The sequence below is a fragment of the Wolffia australiana genome, chromosome 13 (genome assembly GCF_029677425.1).
Source record: "Wolffia australiana isolate 7733 chromosome 13, ASM2967742v1".
NCBI classification, from domain to species: Eukaryota; Viridiplantae; Streptophyta; class Magnoliopsida; order Alismatales; family Araceae; genus Wolffia; species Wolffia australiana.
In genome coordinates, this window is record NC_135847.1 from 9,874,994 (window position 1) to 9,892,234 (window position 17,241).

General features: G+C 41.1%; 1 protein-coding gene across 1 annotated transcript; it reads right to left on the bottom strand.

Moving 5' to 3' along the window:
* Nucleotides 1–12,651: 12,651 nt before the first annotated feature.
* Nucleotides 12,652–14,850, bottom strand: LOC144710898 (alpha carbonic anhydrase 1, chloroplastic-like). The gene is given in 6 exon segments (XM_078584741.1): nt 12,652–12,826; nt 13,070–13,252; nt 13,335–13,404; nt 13,592–13,698; nt 13,783–13,907; nt 14,721–14,850. Coding segments are annotated over 6 exon segments (720 nt in total). The 3' UTR covers nt 12,652–12,721.
* Between the last annotated feature and the right edge of the window lie 2,391 nt (nt 14,851–17,241).

Genomic DNA, 17,241 nt, shown 5'->3' on the forward strand with positions numbered 1-17,241 from the left:
ATTGAAGTCATGAATTGTTTTAATCTCATGATTATAGGCTAGTAAGTCATGGTCAAAATACAGTCTTCCATTCATGAGTCGTCCTTGGTGTCTCAGTCCAATGGATCACTTATAAACCAAAGACATGAACCAACCTGATTGAAGTTTAGGTATAATACCATCCAGGGATTGTACAGATATATTCATTGAACTCTCGTTACAAAGCGCACACACTATATTTCATTAGCGCCGTCACACAAATAGCCACAATATTAGCTATACTTGTTGTATTATTAGGATTAGCTAGTAATATCTTAGCTGGATAGTTCAATGTCCATCTAGAATATCCATCGAATATGAACATTTAGAATACATTTTTAAAGTCTTGTTTTCCCTATATTATGTGTTGGGTTCGGTGTTTTGGTTCATCCATGGAATACACGTTTATATGGATGCAGAAGCGTGTCGATCGATTCAAAATTGATCTTTTAAAAAATTTATTGAAACTAGCCTTTGGGGGAACTTATTCTACCCTTGACATGCTCACGTTGAGATCATTTCAAAGCTGTTCATGCGTCCGACCTCTAGAACTAACCATGCAATGACTCGATGATTGGATCTACACCTCTTCTTCTTTAACTCTTCTTGGAGACTCTCTTCTTGGCTGCATGGGTGATGAATGAAGAAAGGATGGGGCTCTCAAATCAGGCTTGCATGGGTGCTTAAAATGAGACCCCTTCCTCTCTTTATTTTTCTCTTATGGTTTTTCTCAAAAATCCCCTAATGTAAATATATCCACCAATGTCCTTATGATCTTTTGTTTGTGACCCTATAGGCCTATGTAGCATTTTAGTTAATAACTTTAATGGCCCAATAACATTTATTGACCAACCTTATTACTTAACTATATCAACATGTAGATTAATTAACCCAATGGATAGGTTAAGTTTCCAGCCCGTGGGGGGCCAAGCTACACATCGTAACCTTCGAGCTTCAGCCCCTCTCCTCCATAAATCATAAATAAATTCTTGGTCCTTCTCAAGTACTTAAGGATGCTATTCACTGCTACATAGTGTTCCTCTCCTAGGTTTGCCCGAAATCTGCTCGTAACACTTAGAGCAAGAGCCACATCAGGCATAGTACATAGCATCACATACATGATGGATCCAATAGTCGAAGCATATGGAACTTTAGACATCATAGCTCTATCTTCAGGAGTCTTAGGCGAGTGCTCCCTAGATATTTGACCTTCATGTCTTATTTGTATGAGATCTCTCTTAGAGTTCTCCATGCCATACCTTTTGACAATGGTGTCTACGTACATACATTGGGACAATCCTCACAACCTCCTTTATCTATCTCTATAGATATGTATTCCCACTACGCAGGTTGCCTCTCCCAAATATTTCATGGAGAAATTATTGGATAACCATGCCTTTAATGACGACATCATTCCTACATCATTCCCAATGAGCAGAATATCATCCACATAAAATCACGGAAGTGATTGTACTCCCACTTGTTTTCTTGTATACACGTGGTTCATCTTCAGTCTTAATGAAGTCATAAGATCTGATAGCCTCATCAAATCTGGATAGTTCGATGGATCTTTCAAAGTTGCACACCTTATTTTGGAATTCAGTGGATTCATAACCCTCGGGTTGTATCATATACACCTCATCCTCAAGGTTTCCATTGAGGAAATTGATCTTAGCATCCCTTTGCCAGATTTCATAGTCATGGTGTGCATCTATGGCGAGAAGAGCTCTAATTGCCATTACTAAAGCAAATGGCAAAAATGTTTCATCATAGTCAATTCCTTGCCTTTGACGATAACCATTCACAACAAGTCTTGCCTTCTATGAGTCAACTTTTTCATCTACACCGATCTTTCTCTTAAAGTTCCACTTAGACTCAATGGGAATCATACCTTTAGGAGGGTCAATCAAGTACCATACTTGATTTTAGTGCATGTAATAGATTTCAGAATTGATCGCTTCTTGCCATCTCTCAAAGTCAGATTCTCGCATGGCCTCGGCGTATGTCAGAGGATCATCATCCTTAAGCTGTAGTGTCTCGACTTTACCTGATGCAATATGTCCGATATAGCAATCAGGTTGTCTCACTACTCTTTCAGACTTACATTACTCTAGTGTATTTGCCTGAAGAAGTTCATTAACTGAGTGCTCATCCGATGAGCTAATATTTGTGTCCTGATTTATAATTTCTTCCAAAACTACTTTACCCCTACTATCTTCTCTTTTAAGCTTTTCATCCTCTAGGAAGATGGCCCTCTTTGAAACAAAAATGCATTGTTCCTAGGGCTGGTAAAAGTAGTATCCATGTGTCTATTTTGGATATCCCACAAATATACACAGCTCAATTATGGGTTCCAGCTTCCCTGGGTCATGCCTTTTTACGTGGGCAGGATATCCCCATACTCTAGCATACATAGGATATCCCCATTCTCCCTCTCCATATCTCATATGGTTTTGAAGTTACCGACTTGCTTTGTAACATGTTTAGTATATGTGCTGCTACTTCAAGCGCATATCCCTAGAGGAACACTTGTAGTTTCAAGAAGCTCATCATAGATCTTATCATGTCTAACAAGATTTGATATCTCCTTTTCAACACTACATTCAATTGTGGTGCATATAGAGGAGTCACCTGAGTCAGGATACCATTATGCTTCATGTATTGAGTGAACTCTGTACTCAAGTATTCTCCAGTTTGATCTAATCAAAGTATTTTAATACTCTTTCCACATTGTTTCTCCACCTCATTCTTAAATTCCTTCAATTTCTCAAGATATTTGAATTTATACGTCATTAAGTATACCCATCCGTATCTAGAGCAATCATTAATGAAAGTAATAAAGTAATAATAACAACCTCTAGCTTGGACAGGCATAGGATCACATATATCAGAATGTATGAGTTCCAAAATGCCCTTTGCATGCTCACCATTCCGTGAGAATGGGGCTTTGGATAACTTGCCCATAATGGAAGATTCACAGGTTGTGTATGATTCAAAATCAACTAAACCCAAGTATGCATCCTTATGCAACTTCAGTAATCTTTCATTTCCAACATGCCCAAGCCAATAGTGCCATAAATAGGCTGTGTTCATTGATTGTTTACTCTTCTTTAGAATAACATCTACTTGAAGATCATAAGAGGAAATATCCATCCAGTATAACCCATTGACCAAAGCTACTAATGCAACCAATTTATTCTGAAGATAAACAAAACAACATTTGTTCATAATGGTCACGGTGTACCCGAGTCTATCCAAATATGAAATAGATATGATGCTCTGTATTATTTTAGGAACATAATAGCAGTCTTCCTAAGACAGAAAATCTCCGGATGGAAGCCTGAGATTCATTGTCTCCATAGTGAAAGTAGCAACTCTTGTGCCATTCCCACTTTCAGCCCCACAGTGCTTGGTATTAGTCTACTTGTCAGCACCTAAAGCATTGCCATGCTTCTTTTGAGCTATCTCATTGAGTTACTTCTTGGAGTTCCTTTTCTACTGACCCTATGTTCCGCAATGGAAGCACATGCCTTTCTCGCCGTTGTCCTTCTTTGCCAGTGGTGCTTTCCCTTGCTTCTTCTCTTTGTTTTCCCATGGGGCAGACATCGCCTTTCTCTTCTTGTTGGTCCTAACAACAAAGAGAACTTGGGGATTATCCTTCGAAATGTTGCCTCGGTAGTGGTAAACATGTTAAGCAGCACTAGAAGAGTCCTCTGAGTTTTATCCATGTTAAAGTTAACAATGAACTGGGAGAATGAATCAGGTAAGGATTGAATAATGAGTTCCATGCTTATCCCAATAGAGAGTTCATGACTTTGTACCAAAGATGATTTGGTTATGCGAGCCCTAAACAGGCTCTTCAATTTCTCATATCTACAAGTCCTACTCTATTTGGCGAATAACTCCATTAAATGAAGTAGCATTGGCCTTGGCTCCATATCTTTTTGTTGCCTCTATAAATCATTGGACATAGAAGCTAGCATGTAGCATTCGACTGTTGTGGAGTCATCTTTCCACTTTTGATATCCTATAATCTCCAGTTCAGTTGCATCTGATACAAGCTCTCCCGAGCCATCACTTTCAAGGATGTAGGCTGTGTGCCTGGCCATAAGGAGGAGCTTTAAGTTCCAAAGCCAATCAGTAAAGTTTGGTCCAGTCAAATGGTTGGCATCCATTATGCCACGTATCAGGTTGGTCGATGACATATTTACCTTTCATAGGATATATCTAATGAATTACTAGTTCAAGCAGATTCTAAGTTAATCGAATATAAATAGCTCTTACTAACATTCATCATTCCATACAACCCTCAAGCGTACGCAAGAGGAGAAATCGACTATTTTCAAGTGGGGATCAGAATTTCAACAAGTGTAATACAACTTAGAGTATACCCTCACCAATCATAATGCATACTATTGAACACCCATCTCATAGGACTTGCAACCCCTTGCAATATCCAATCATATTTTGGTCCCCAATGTTCATGCGGTCTGGAATATACCCCCACCAAGCAGAGAGTTTGGTCTGAGCAATACCATCATTACTTATCAAAAATAGATTCGCGTGTAACCCTGGAGTAGACTCCCAACAAACTACATGGTTCCTCTATGTTGACCTTGTGTTACACACTAGCTCTTAGTTTCTCTTCCTGAAGAAGTACGTCTCGAGTTGACTCCACCAACCTAGCTTAGAAGGGACTTAGACCCTAAGACTATAACGATGGAGGGCCACACTTAAGCTCGTCATGTTCGGTTTGTGGCTCAATTTTTTAAGAGGGGGATTTTGATATGGTCTCATTGATGGCATATGCACGTGTAATATCTAATATTAACATATGCCTTAACTCAAGTGTGGTGTATAAATTTGGATGTGTGAGTGTAAGTTCACTATCTCATAAAGTAAACTCCACATTCCAATCTCATTGGTCCACTAACTGAAGGGAACCTACATTAAGTCCATCTAAGTTTTGAGTTTCAACATCACATTCATCATTCCATATATTTATATCGCACATGAAATCACATAACAAATGCAATGAAAAACAATCATTTAAATAATTTTGAAATTCTAGCAAAGAAACACGACTTTCATGCTTAAAAAATTAAAAAATATTTATTTTCATGTTTTAAATAACTTTTGGAATTTTATTGAAGGGCATAATAATTTACATGCAAACATCCAAAAAATTATTTTTCATAATTTTACCAAAGTCAAATTGCTTTTATTTTGATTTATTTGAGTTAATAATATTAAGAACAGTTTTTTTTAATTTGGCAAGAATTTTTGCAACTTTTTTGGCTTTTAAATAATTTATTTATAATTATTAAAATTAATAAATTATTAAAGAAAATATTTAAAATTCTAATATTATATATATTTATCAAAGAGATATGGGTGGTCCATTGGTAGCGCCAACCATTCTCATTCCGCCAAAGTGCGAAAGCTGGGTTCGAACCCTGGCTCCAGCATTTGAATTAAAAATAAAAATTTTGGAGATTTGATCCAATCCGATCAGATTGGGTTAAGTTTGATCGAATTCAATCACGGGTACAATCGAATCCGATTGATCTAGCGATCTTGGTCCAACCTGATCGGATCAAGTTCAACCTATTCATGTGTCGATCAGGATCCTACCCAATCTACCCAGGTTTGGCTCGAGTTTGACCGGTCGACCCAATCTGGTTTCGACGGCTTTCAAAGCCGCTCAAACCGGATCAGATTGGACCCAATCTGGGTTAGGTGGCGACCTCTCCACCTGTAGCATGCGCCCTATGTGGGCAACTGCTATGCACCGTTGGTCATGCGCAACAGCCTTGGGCTGTCGGGGTGGCCGTAGGTGGTTGCGAGTGGTCATGTGAAGCAGGGCTAGGGTTTGCTGGCGGCTGTGGTGCCCATTTGACGGCCATAGGGCCCCACGGGCAGTCGCGGGTGCCTCGCGCCACATGGGCAGCCGTGGGCAACCCTGGGCACCCCTTGGGTGGCCGCGGGGGCCCATTGGTGGCTGTGAGTGGCTCTTGGGCGCACTTGGGTGGCCGCGGGTGCATGCTATGATGCATGCTATGTTTGGTGCCTTGGCTCATCCATGGAAAACATGTTTCCATGGATGTAGAAGCGTGTCGATCGATTCAAAATCTACCTTTAAAATAAATCATTGAAAGTAGCTTTTTGGGGAACTTATTTTACACTTGACATGCTTGCTTTGAAATTGTTCCAATGCTCTTCACGCATACGACCTCTAGAAGTATCAACACAATCAAGCGGCGTTTGGATCTCCACCTTTTCCTCTTCAACACCTCTTGGAAACTTTCCTTGGTTGCATGGGTGAAAAATGAAGAAAGGAGGGCGCTCTCGAACCAGGCTAGCATGGGTGCTTAAAATGAGACCCCTTTCCCTCTTATGTTTTTTCTCAAAAACCCTCCAATGTCAAATATATCCACGAATGCACTTATGACCTTGTGTGTGTGACCCTATAGGCCTATGTATCATTCTAGTTAATAACTTTAACAGCCGAACAATATTTATTGACCAACCTTATTATTAACTATATCAATATAGATTAAATATATAAGGATTAGTTTAACCCAATCGATAGGCTACGTTTCCAGCCCGCGGGGTGCCAAGCTACACATCGTGCTCTAGAAGATACAAAGTTGTCTCGAACTCTCTCATGAAACCTTTACCATCATTGGTTACTGTATATGTAAAATCCATCCATGACAGACTCTCGAACGACTTACGTTATGGTTTATCGTCAACCCCTAATACATCATTTGATTAGTACTGATGCATAACACCAATCATTGGAAAATGCCTTCGTCAATATCCTCACTACCCTGGCCAGGGATTTTTTTGCATCATCTTCCTGGAGTCAATCTCCTCTAATACTGAGCGTGGATGATCCCATCTCTGTAACCTTCTAACCACATCCGACCTATTTCTTATTTTAATCATTAGTTTCCCATGGCTAGAACAAAACACGTGGAGATTCATTTCCATTTTGGGGAAGATCAAGTTGTGGCAAAGACTCTACAAATTTGATTTGTTTCTAGTTGAGAACAGATCATTCAAGCTCTCACAAAATTGCTTCCTCAAACTCAGTGCTATTCAGTAAGGGGAAAGCTCTACATCTCTCCTCTGCCATTTTCCTCCAAGGAAGGTATTACGGAAGGTGGAGAAAAAAATGAGTGTCAGCAGTTTGGTAGCCAAGTCTGCTGTAGTGCCGACCAATAACAGCTTTAATAAAGATTGGCTAATAAAAATACGACACGTATCCTCCACTATTTAAGAGAATTAGCAGTCAGGATTAAAAGTAAGTTGAAACATAGATTAGATGAAACATAGATGGCAAGGATCAAATCATAGGCAGGTAACAAAATCACAAAGGGGATTAGTTTAGTTTTAGATATGAGAACTAATTATAATGACATTTGGTTTGATGGATAGATAACTCCTATCATATTATATAGAATGCGATAAATACGAACCAATGTGTGAGAAACTATTCAGCAGAATCAACGATTTTAACCACCTATCTTGGTTTGTCCATTTGCTATATCTTTACACATTACCTTCTACGTCTATTGTTGCTTTGAACGGGGTGAGAGAGGCAAGGGTTTGGGAAACATGAAATCGGGGCATGAGTAATGTGATCATCCCAGGCATTGTAAAGTTAGTTCCCCTCTAATTAGACATCGAGGAGCACACAACAGGCGGCAGTGATAGAGACGGCGCAAACAATCAAGCAGAAGTTTCAACAAAAAAAACACCAATGCACAAATTTCAACATTGGCCTACTTATAGGACTTTGTAAGAGAGTGAAAGTACGAAAACAATTCCACATTTTAAGGGAAGCTTGTAAATTAAACTTTTAAATAAAATAAAATACCAACTTTGAATATGGGAGGGGGAATTACTCTATCTCAAATATTGAGTGTTCTATTCTCTGGTTCTGATGTCTATTTCCAATGGCAGGGACATGGCATTTAACCCACACAAATATGCATATGTGAATATTTCTATAGCCTGTAAACCTCTAAACTGGCCCAAACACATCATTGTTGTTAACCATGGCCTTTGTCATGTCTTTATATTATTGAAACGCTTCTCCAATCACTCCTGCAATGGGTTTTCCCAGGCCATTAAATGTTTTACTATTGCGAGATTTCGCTGGCTAACTAGCAGATCATGGCTTTGTCCCGAAAAATGAACACAGAGCGTTACGAAATTAATTTGTTGATAAATTTGTTGGGGCGAGAGGGACAATGAATGAGATAGAGAGAGAGGGGGGCAGAAAACAGAAACAGAGGAAAGGGAGTGGGAGAGGGACAATTAATGAGAGAGAAAAATGGGAATGAGAGAGAGAATAATAAAGATAGAGAAAAATAGAGGGAGACAGAGACAATGTATGAGCGAGAGAGCAATGAGATGAGAGGAAAGAGTGAAATACAATGAGAGAGAAGGAGAAGGGAGAGAGGAAGAGTGCTGGGGTTTTTTCAGTTCCACCACTCTGAAAGTGCACGAGTGGTGTCAAAAACCCCTCTTAGAGAGGGGAACGTGGGAATCAAGGCGTGCTCCTTTCCTTTTTGTTGTTTGCTGACAAAATTACCCATTAGGGGCTCATTTATCTCCTACTGAAATTGGTGATCACCCCCCATGATCCTTAATCCTAACTACAGCCATCAGGTGTAATTTGTGTTTCTTCTCCTTGTATCTTCAACTCTCATCTTCTATGTCTCCCTTGTTATTTTTATTCACCAGCTATTGGTGGTTACTCCTTTGTCTTGGGAGTTGAAGGGGGAGGTGCTCTACGGCACTACACGACAAGCTAGTGCCCTGCACTAAGAGCCTTGGATGTTTACATTCGGTTTGAAACATCCGGTTTGGAACATAAGGACATTCTTATTACCTACCTCTATACACCATCATATTGATATTGTCTGAATTGTTCTACTTTTTATTTCTACCATAACATCTGGGGTTGGATTTATTTAAGTTATGGTATCACAGCTAGTTGGTTGTTTTCATTGGAAATCATTTGGCGTTCTGTTCTCGTTCTGATGTAAGAAGGTAGACAGTTCGCCAAAAATTACCTTGGGGAAGCAGCAGGCCTATGACCTGTTGATCCAAAATGATTCGGCGTTGACCTTGGATGGGCCAAAGCTTGAGAATCTTATAGTAGCTTATTCTCATAAGTATCAACAGAAGGCTCTGATCACCATTTGATCAAGTTTGTCTAATAGTGCTCTTTATTATCCTCTTGGAGACAAGGATACAACAGCGATCTGGGATAAGTTGGCAAAATGCTTTGGATCGGAGTCGACGATCAGCAAGTTCGAATTAAAGAGACAATTGTTTGGTCTACATATGGCTGAAGGTGTCAGTTGACCTGTACATATTGAGTGATTTTATCCGTTGATTACAGATTTAACAAAGATAGAGGAGTAAATCTCCGATGGGAACAAAGTAATATTTCTGCTTGTTTCTCTTCTCGAGTCATATGATCATATTCTGATGACGGTGTTGTACTGAAGCAAAGTACTAGGTCTTCAGGAAGTGATTACAACCTTGATGGAGGATTATCGGAAGAAGAAAGACACGGAATATACTCAGGGTGAAGCGCTCTACATGAAGAATGGGAAAGAATGTGGAAGGCACAAAGACAGAAGGAAGTCAGAAGACAAGACAGATTGGTCCAAGACTTGGACCAATTGGTTGAAGATTATGCATGTCACAACTGTCATGAGAAAGGAAATTTTAGAAGAGATTGTCCGTAGTTGAATAATGGAAGGATGGGTGTTGGTGATATGAGTACTACTAATGTTGCTAGGGTTAAGTAGGGTAGTAATGCAGGCCTCTATTCTGCCATGGCCACAGCTGATAAATTTTCAGATTTGAAGACTATTGATTATCCTTGGCCTTATCATTTATGTCCTCATGCTGACTGGTTTCACTCTTATTCGAGTGCATTAGGAATAGTTTCTAAGGGTAAAAACTGTTCTTCCAGGGTGGTCGACATTGAAATGGTTTTCTAAAGTAAGATGGTTCTTATTATCTAATCCCTTTCCATTTTCAAATCGATCTAGTCCGAGTTGTTATATTCTGCATTTCTAATATAACATATTGGGCTGGATTTATTTTTTCACAGAGAGGAATAGAATGACAATGAAAGAAAGGGGGAGAGGGACAGAAAGACAATCAGAGAGAGGGAGAGGGAGAGGAATACCAAGAGAGATAGAGGGGAAGAGGGAGAGAAAGACAATCATAGAGTAGGAGAGGGATACAGAGACAATATGAGAGAGTGAGAGAGAGGGAGAGAAAGACAGTCAGAGAGAGGTAAACGTAGAAAAAGAAAACATGTGAGAGTGAGGGAGAGATAGAGAAAGAAAATCAGAGTGTGGAAGGGGGATAAAAATAAATTATGAGAGAGAAAGGAAAAGGGAGAGAAAGACAATCAGAGTGAGGGAGAGGGAGAGAAAGACAATCATAGAGAAGGAGAGGGATACAGAGACAATATGAGATAGTGAGAGAGAGGGAGAGAAAGACAATCATAGAGAAGGAGATGGATACAGAGACAATATGAGATAGTGAGAGAGAGTGAGAGAAAGACAATCATAGAGAAGGAAATGGATACAGAGACAATATGAGATAGTGATAGAGAGGGAGAGAAGGACAATCAGAGAGAGGGAAACGTAGAAAAATAAAATATGTGAGAGTGAGGGAGAGGGAGAGAAAGACAACCAGAGTGTGGGAGAGCGAGAAAAATAAATTAGGAGAGAGAGAGGAAGCGGGAGAGAAAGACAATCAGGGTGAGGGAGAGGGGTAAAAAGAAAATACAGGAGAGAGAGAGGGAGATAGAGAGAAAGACAATCTGAGAGAGAGGGAGAAAAAGACAATGAGAGAGATAGAGAGAGAGGAGACAAATACAATGTGAGAAGATAGGGAGAGGGGGAAAAAGACAATGCAATTGTAAGGGAAAAGCGGAGGGAGAGAGAGATAATGAGATAGATGGAGATGGAGGGAAAAAGAATCAGAGAGAGAGAGGGAGATGGAGATGGAGAGGCAGAGGGAGAGAGAGACATTGAGAGAGAGAGAGAGGGGAAGGGAGAGAAAGACAGAGAGAGAGTGACGGATAGGGTGAGAGACAATGAGAGAGAGGGAGAGAGACAAAAAAAGAAAGAGGGAGAGAGAGAGACAAACAGCAAACGAGAGCAAGAGACAAGGAGAGGGAATGAGGAAGCGGGTGAGGAGGAGAGAGAGATGGAGAGCGTGGCGGAGAGAGAGAGGTAGAGGGAGAATGATAGGTGAAGAGAGAGAGGATGAGAGAGAGATGAAGAGCGAGAGGAAGAGAGAGGGATGGAGAGGGAGAGGGAGAGAGACACTGGGAGAGAGAGAAGAGGGAAATGGAGAGGGAGATAGGAATATGGAGAGAGAAAGAGGCAGCCAGAGAGAGATTGAGTGAGAGTGAGCGGGAGGAAGTGTGAGAGAGAGATTCTGAGAGAGATAGAGAGGAAGCGGGAGATGGAGAGAGAGACAGAGAGAGAGAGGGAAATGGAATCAAAGAGATGCAGGTAGAGTGATTGAGAGGGAGAGAGAGGGATACAGAGAGAGATAGAGAGAGAGGGATACAGAGAGAGATAAAGAGAGAGAGGGAGATGGAGAGAGAGATGCAGGAAAAAAGATTGAGAGTGAGCGAGGGATATGGGGATGGAGATGGATAGAGAGATAGAGAGAAAGAAGGAGATGGTGAGGAAGATGGAGAGAGATAGAGCGAGGGGAAGTTGGAGAGAGAGAGAAGGAAATGAAGAAGGAGAGATAGGGAGATGGAGATAGTGAAGGAGAAGGAGAAGGAGAGATAGGGAGATGGAGATAGTGAAGGAGAGGGAGAAGGATAGATAGGGATAGGGAGAGAGGTAGGGATACGGAAAAAGATAAAGAGATAGATAGAAAGATGTAGAGAGCGAGGGAGATAGAAAGAAAGAGAGAGGGAGATGGAGAGAAAGAACGATGGAGAAAGAGAAGGAGAGGGAGAGGGAGACGGAGAGAGAGAGAGAGAAAGAAAGAACGATGGATAAAGAGAAGGGAGGGAGAGGGAGACGGAGAAAGAGAAGGAGAGGGAGAGGGAGACATAGAGAGAGAGAGAGGGAAAAGGAGATGGAGAGAGAGAAAGGGATAGGGTGAGGGAGATGGAGAGAGAGAAAGGGAGAGGGATCGAGAGGGAGAGAGAACAAAGGGGAAAGAGATAGAGGGAGAGGGAGAGAAAAAGGTAGATGAAAAGAGAGAGAGAAGTGGAGAGGGAGAGAGATAGAGAGGTGGAGTAGGCGAGAGAGAGGTGGAGAGAGAGAGAGAGGGAGAGGGAAAGAGAGAGGGAGAGGGAGAGGGAGAGGGAGATGGAAAGAGAGAGAGAGAGCGCTGTTCGGGATATATTCAAACCATTCATTTTAGGTGTAGTAATAAAGCATGACTAAGCCACGCACGCTCTGATTAAATTGTACGATGTGTTTACATATGTATATTTAGTGGTCAAAATGGAGTACGATTATTGCCATGGATTACAACATTTGCGGATGACTTGAGGAGGCTCATAAGCATTGAAGATGATTTACATCACAATATTTTGCTAGCGATACAAAGGCATATGAACCCGACTCGTGTTAACGTTTTTTTGACTTCTGGCTGGGTGCTTATACATCGTGGTGGCACAGGATCACTCGAAGACCGTGGAGAGGTGAGTTGGCCTCGCGTTGTAGTGACAATCATCCTCTAAAAGAGAGGTTAGAGAGCTCGCTTGCTCTTCACTTATTTGGCTCACCTGACACGAAACAAAGGTGAGGAGCCAGCGTCAAAAATATAAACCGAAGCAGGAAAAAGACATAATACTACAAACGATGCTTTGAAGAAGGAGAGGCATGCTGGTTGAAATGAGGAAATGATATAAACACTGAACGATGAGAGGGGGAATAAATTATATCGAGGAAAAATAACCCAAACAAAGAAATAGCAATGAGCAGTCAATTACTTCTGTATTCCAAAAGGGGGAAAGACTATTTCTTACCTTGCCCAGAATGTTCCAGGTCGCCCCTTTGGTACAAGGTGGCATTGTTAGGGAGCCAACATAGCGATAGTACTTGTTTGTGTGATGTGTGAAGGCTCTTGCATCTACAAGACTGGCTGTCACGTTCGCGTGGTGATTCTTGTTCTTGACAGCTTTCGACAAAGATGTAATTTTTTCCTCCAACTGCACCGTCCAAGACAAAGATGGTAGAAAAATAAATGCCGGGTTACAAACATTATGAGAGGGGGATAAGGAGCATGCATACCTGCGAGTGCAAGGGATCAGGGTGGCCGTACTTGTACAAGATACCCACCACGCTGATGGCTCCGTCGTCACTTCATGAGCCAGGTGCAACTCCACGAGGTAACTGGAGAGCAAAAAAACGAATTAGAAGGCGACGATGACGTTCAATTAGCATGAGGAAGCATAAGAAAATGGAGGCAATGATGACGAACACGATGAAGAAAAAATTTAAAGTGGATGCTAAAGAAGAAGATGGAATGAGAGCGATTAGGGGCTTACCAGACACTATCGATGGTATGCTAGGAAGGTGGATGCCAGTGAAGCTGTTAAAGCTTGTAATTCTTTCCATAGATGATGATGACCCTGACTTCTTTTGTGTATATGAGCTGCGATTGATGTATTTCTCTCTTTGAAAGGAAGCTACTAGAGACTAGAAAGTTTTATCAGAACAGCAAGATTCCAGTTCTCACCATGACGTTGGAGCCATTGTCAATGAGAGTCGCGCTGCCAGGGTTGTACAAGCTGCCGAGGGGCTTCAAATCTGGGTCGGCCACGGCGGCATCGCTGGTGATGTCGATGGGTGAAAGACAAGTCCCTTTGGCCCAGAGGGCGTATTGGGGGCTAAGATCAGACCGCTTTTTGGTGTTTATGGTTCCATCGTACGCAAACCTTGCACGCCTTGTAGAAAGCCTTGTAATGATGGGTCCGATAATGTTATGTGTTTAGAGGAGAGGAAGAGAGAGGAGCTAAAGAATGAAGAAGAATGTAGGAGAAGGAAAAAAAGACAACACCTTGAGATTCTGGAGTGAAGGAAAAGGAGGAAAAACCAGGAAGATCTAGAAGGAAGAGCAGAAAGAGAGGCGGCGAAAGAATCTTAATTTTTCTATTCTAAAACAACAAATGTTTTATCGTGAACATAAGTAGGGCTTTCCACTATGTGGGACCCACACTGACTGAGTCCACGACACTTCCCCTTCAGGATGTGATGTTAACTAACATCCAACCTGACTCAAACATAAGCACAAAATAAACAACAAAGTAATAACATCATGGTTCATCAAGAAATCATAGAGCTCCATTGTTGGTGAAGATATCGTGTATCTTCATTATAGTACGCAAGGAAGTGAATCCCAATGAGTCTACCCCCTTAGTCAATATGTCTGCAACTTGCTTATTTGAGCCAACATGTGTCAAGTATATGATACCATTGTCCAAGTTTTCCTTTATGAAGTGACGATCAATCTCTATATGCTTGGTACGATCATGTTGCACAGGATTTTTCGCAATGTTGATAGCAGCTATACTGTCACAATATAAGACAAGTGGATGAGGACTGAATAGATCTAGTTCCAACAAGAGTGTCCGTAGCCACAACATTTCACACACATCTAGGGCCATTTATCTATACTCTCCTTCAGCTGCAGATCGAGCAACAACACTTTGTTTCTTACTTCGCCATGAAACTGGATTCCCTCTAACAAACACAATGTATCCTCAAGTCGAGCGTCGATCATCTTTGTTCCCTGCCCAATCAGCATCTGTGTAACACTCCACCTTCAAATTCTTGTCATTCGAGTATAGCACTCCATGACCTGGATTACCTTTCAGGTACCTTAGTATCCGCATGACAACATCTAAGTGGCGTGATATTGGATCGTGCATGATTTGGCTACCCACATTCACAGCATAAGTAATATCCGGGTGTGTGTGTGACAAAAAGATTAAACGTCCCACCAATCGTTGATACTGTAATTTATCAACCTTCTCCCCCTCATTAAGTACCAGTTGATGATTATGTTCTATAAATGTATCAATTGGCTTACACCCTAGTATCCCAGTCTCTCTAAAGAGATCTAGTGTGTATTTGCGTTGAGTGAGGAAGATACCTTCTTGTGATATTGATACTTCAATCGCGAGAAAATACCTTAGTTGACAAAGGTCTTTAACTTTGAAGATCTGTTAACGGCTATTTTTCAACTCTTTGATTGATTTTCCATCATCACCAGTGATAATATTATGATCAACATATACAATGAGGATACTAATTTTACCCATGTGTCTTTGGAAGAAAAGAGTGTGATCAGCATTGCTTTGTTGATATCCCATTCCTACAGTAACCTTGCGGAAGCGATCAATCCATGCCCTTGGGGATTGCTTGAAGCCATACAAATATCTCTTTAGACGACATACTTTGCCTCTTGTTTGTGATGTATCAAATCCTCGAGGGATATCCATATATACTTCTTCTTGGAGATCACTATGTAAGAATGCATTCTTAACATCAAACTGAGATAGATCCCATCCTTTAATTGCCACACATGAGATAAGAGTCCGTATAGAGCTCATCTTTGCAACAGGTGCAAATGTTTCCTCGTAACCTACGCCATAAGTTTGAGCATATCCTTTTGCCACCAATCTCGCCTTGTATCGGTCTACAGATCCTTCTAGAGTTTGCTTTATAGTGAATACCCACTTACAGCCCACCTACTTCTTCCCTTCTGGTAATGTAGTAAACTCCCACGTTTTATTTTTCTCAAGAGCATCCATTTTCTTGAACATTGCTTGTTTCCACTTCGGCTCTTCCCATGCAATTTTCCAGTTATTTGGAATACTTATAGAAGATAGAGCTACAATAAAGCTTCTATGGGATGGTGTAAGTGCTACATAAGACACAAATTTGCTATATCACGTGTGTATCCAATGTCATCACAAAATCTTGAAGGGAGTATGATGGAGGACCATCCAGTCGATCATGCCCCAATCCATTGCCTGCCACGTCGTGAAGCCCAAGTGTACGTGTCGAATCTATAGTTCCACTACCAAGCTTGAGAAGCTACATCATCTTTTGCTTCCCATCATGTATCTTTTTGTTCTTTCTTTTTTCGTCTTTGGACTATCGGGAGGACCCTTCTGCATGAGTACTGGCCTACCCTCGTACGTGTTTTATTTTAAGTGTGTTTAAGTGTCCTCTTTAGGGGGAGGAAATCCATGTCGGGCTTCTTCACCCCCTAAAGATCCCTTTAAGGCGCAAGCCCAATAGGCATTCTCCTTTAAAGGGGGCGCAATTGAGCCTCCACATCTGCCACTTCTCCTCTATAAAACAGAGGGAGAAGTGGACGTGGAGGCCAATAAAGGTTATGTCTTGTTGATTCCAGATCTCAATTTGCTATCGACAGTTATTTTTTGTCCCATCATGTTTGTTCTATGAAGAAGACGAAGATATTGTGGAAGAAGAAGAGTCTCTCACCGTTATCGTTATTGCTTGAAGAAGAAGAGACTACAACAGCTTGGAGAAAAAAGGTGAAGATGTTATCTCAAGAAGTCGGTCATTTCTAATATCTCTCGGTTCTCACATCTCCATCCTTGTCTTGTCATTGGTCAATGTTATTTTGATGAGAATTCTGAGTTTTGTTGGTGATTAACTGGCTGGATCGCTCCGTTTACTTCAACGGGCCAGCATCAGACATCCCCAAGGAAACGTTTATTTCTAATCGGTGATAATCTCTCTCCAATGACCTTGTTGACATAGTCTGGGGTGCCTCCGAGCAGAATTCGACAATACTGAACCTTCGATCATTTTCACGTCCCTGACGCTGTTTCGCCTATAAATTGTCGTAATTTCCTTTTAATTCATTTAGTGATCAAATACTATTGATCCTCGTTATCCCAAGAAAGCAGGAACTCTTATTTAATTACGGGGGAAGAATGCGCCATCGCCACGGGGACCTGCTGGACCGCCGCAGAATTGACAACTTATCCACTCAGTCGTGATCCCGTCTGATTCCCAATTGATCATTGCCAGATTTTCTCAAATCGACAGTCACTATTTTTCCCAATCGAACGTCACCAATTTCTCTATCAATTATTGGCCATACACTGATTTTTCCATCTCGAACATTGTTGACACTGCTGAATTACCATCCCACACT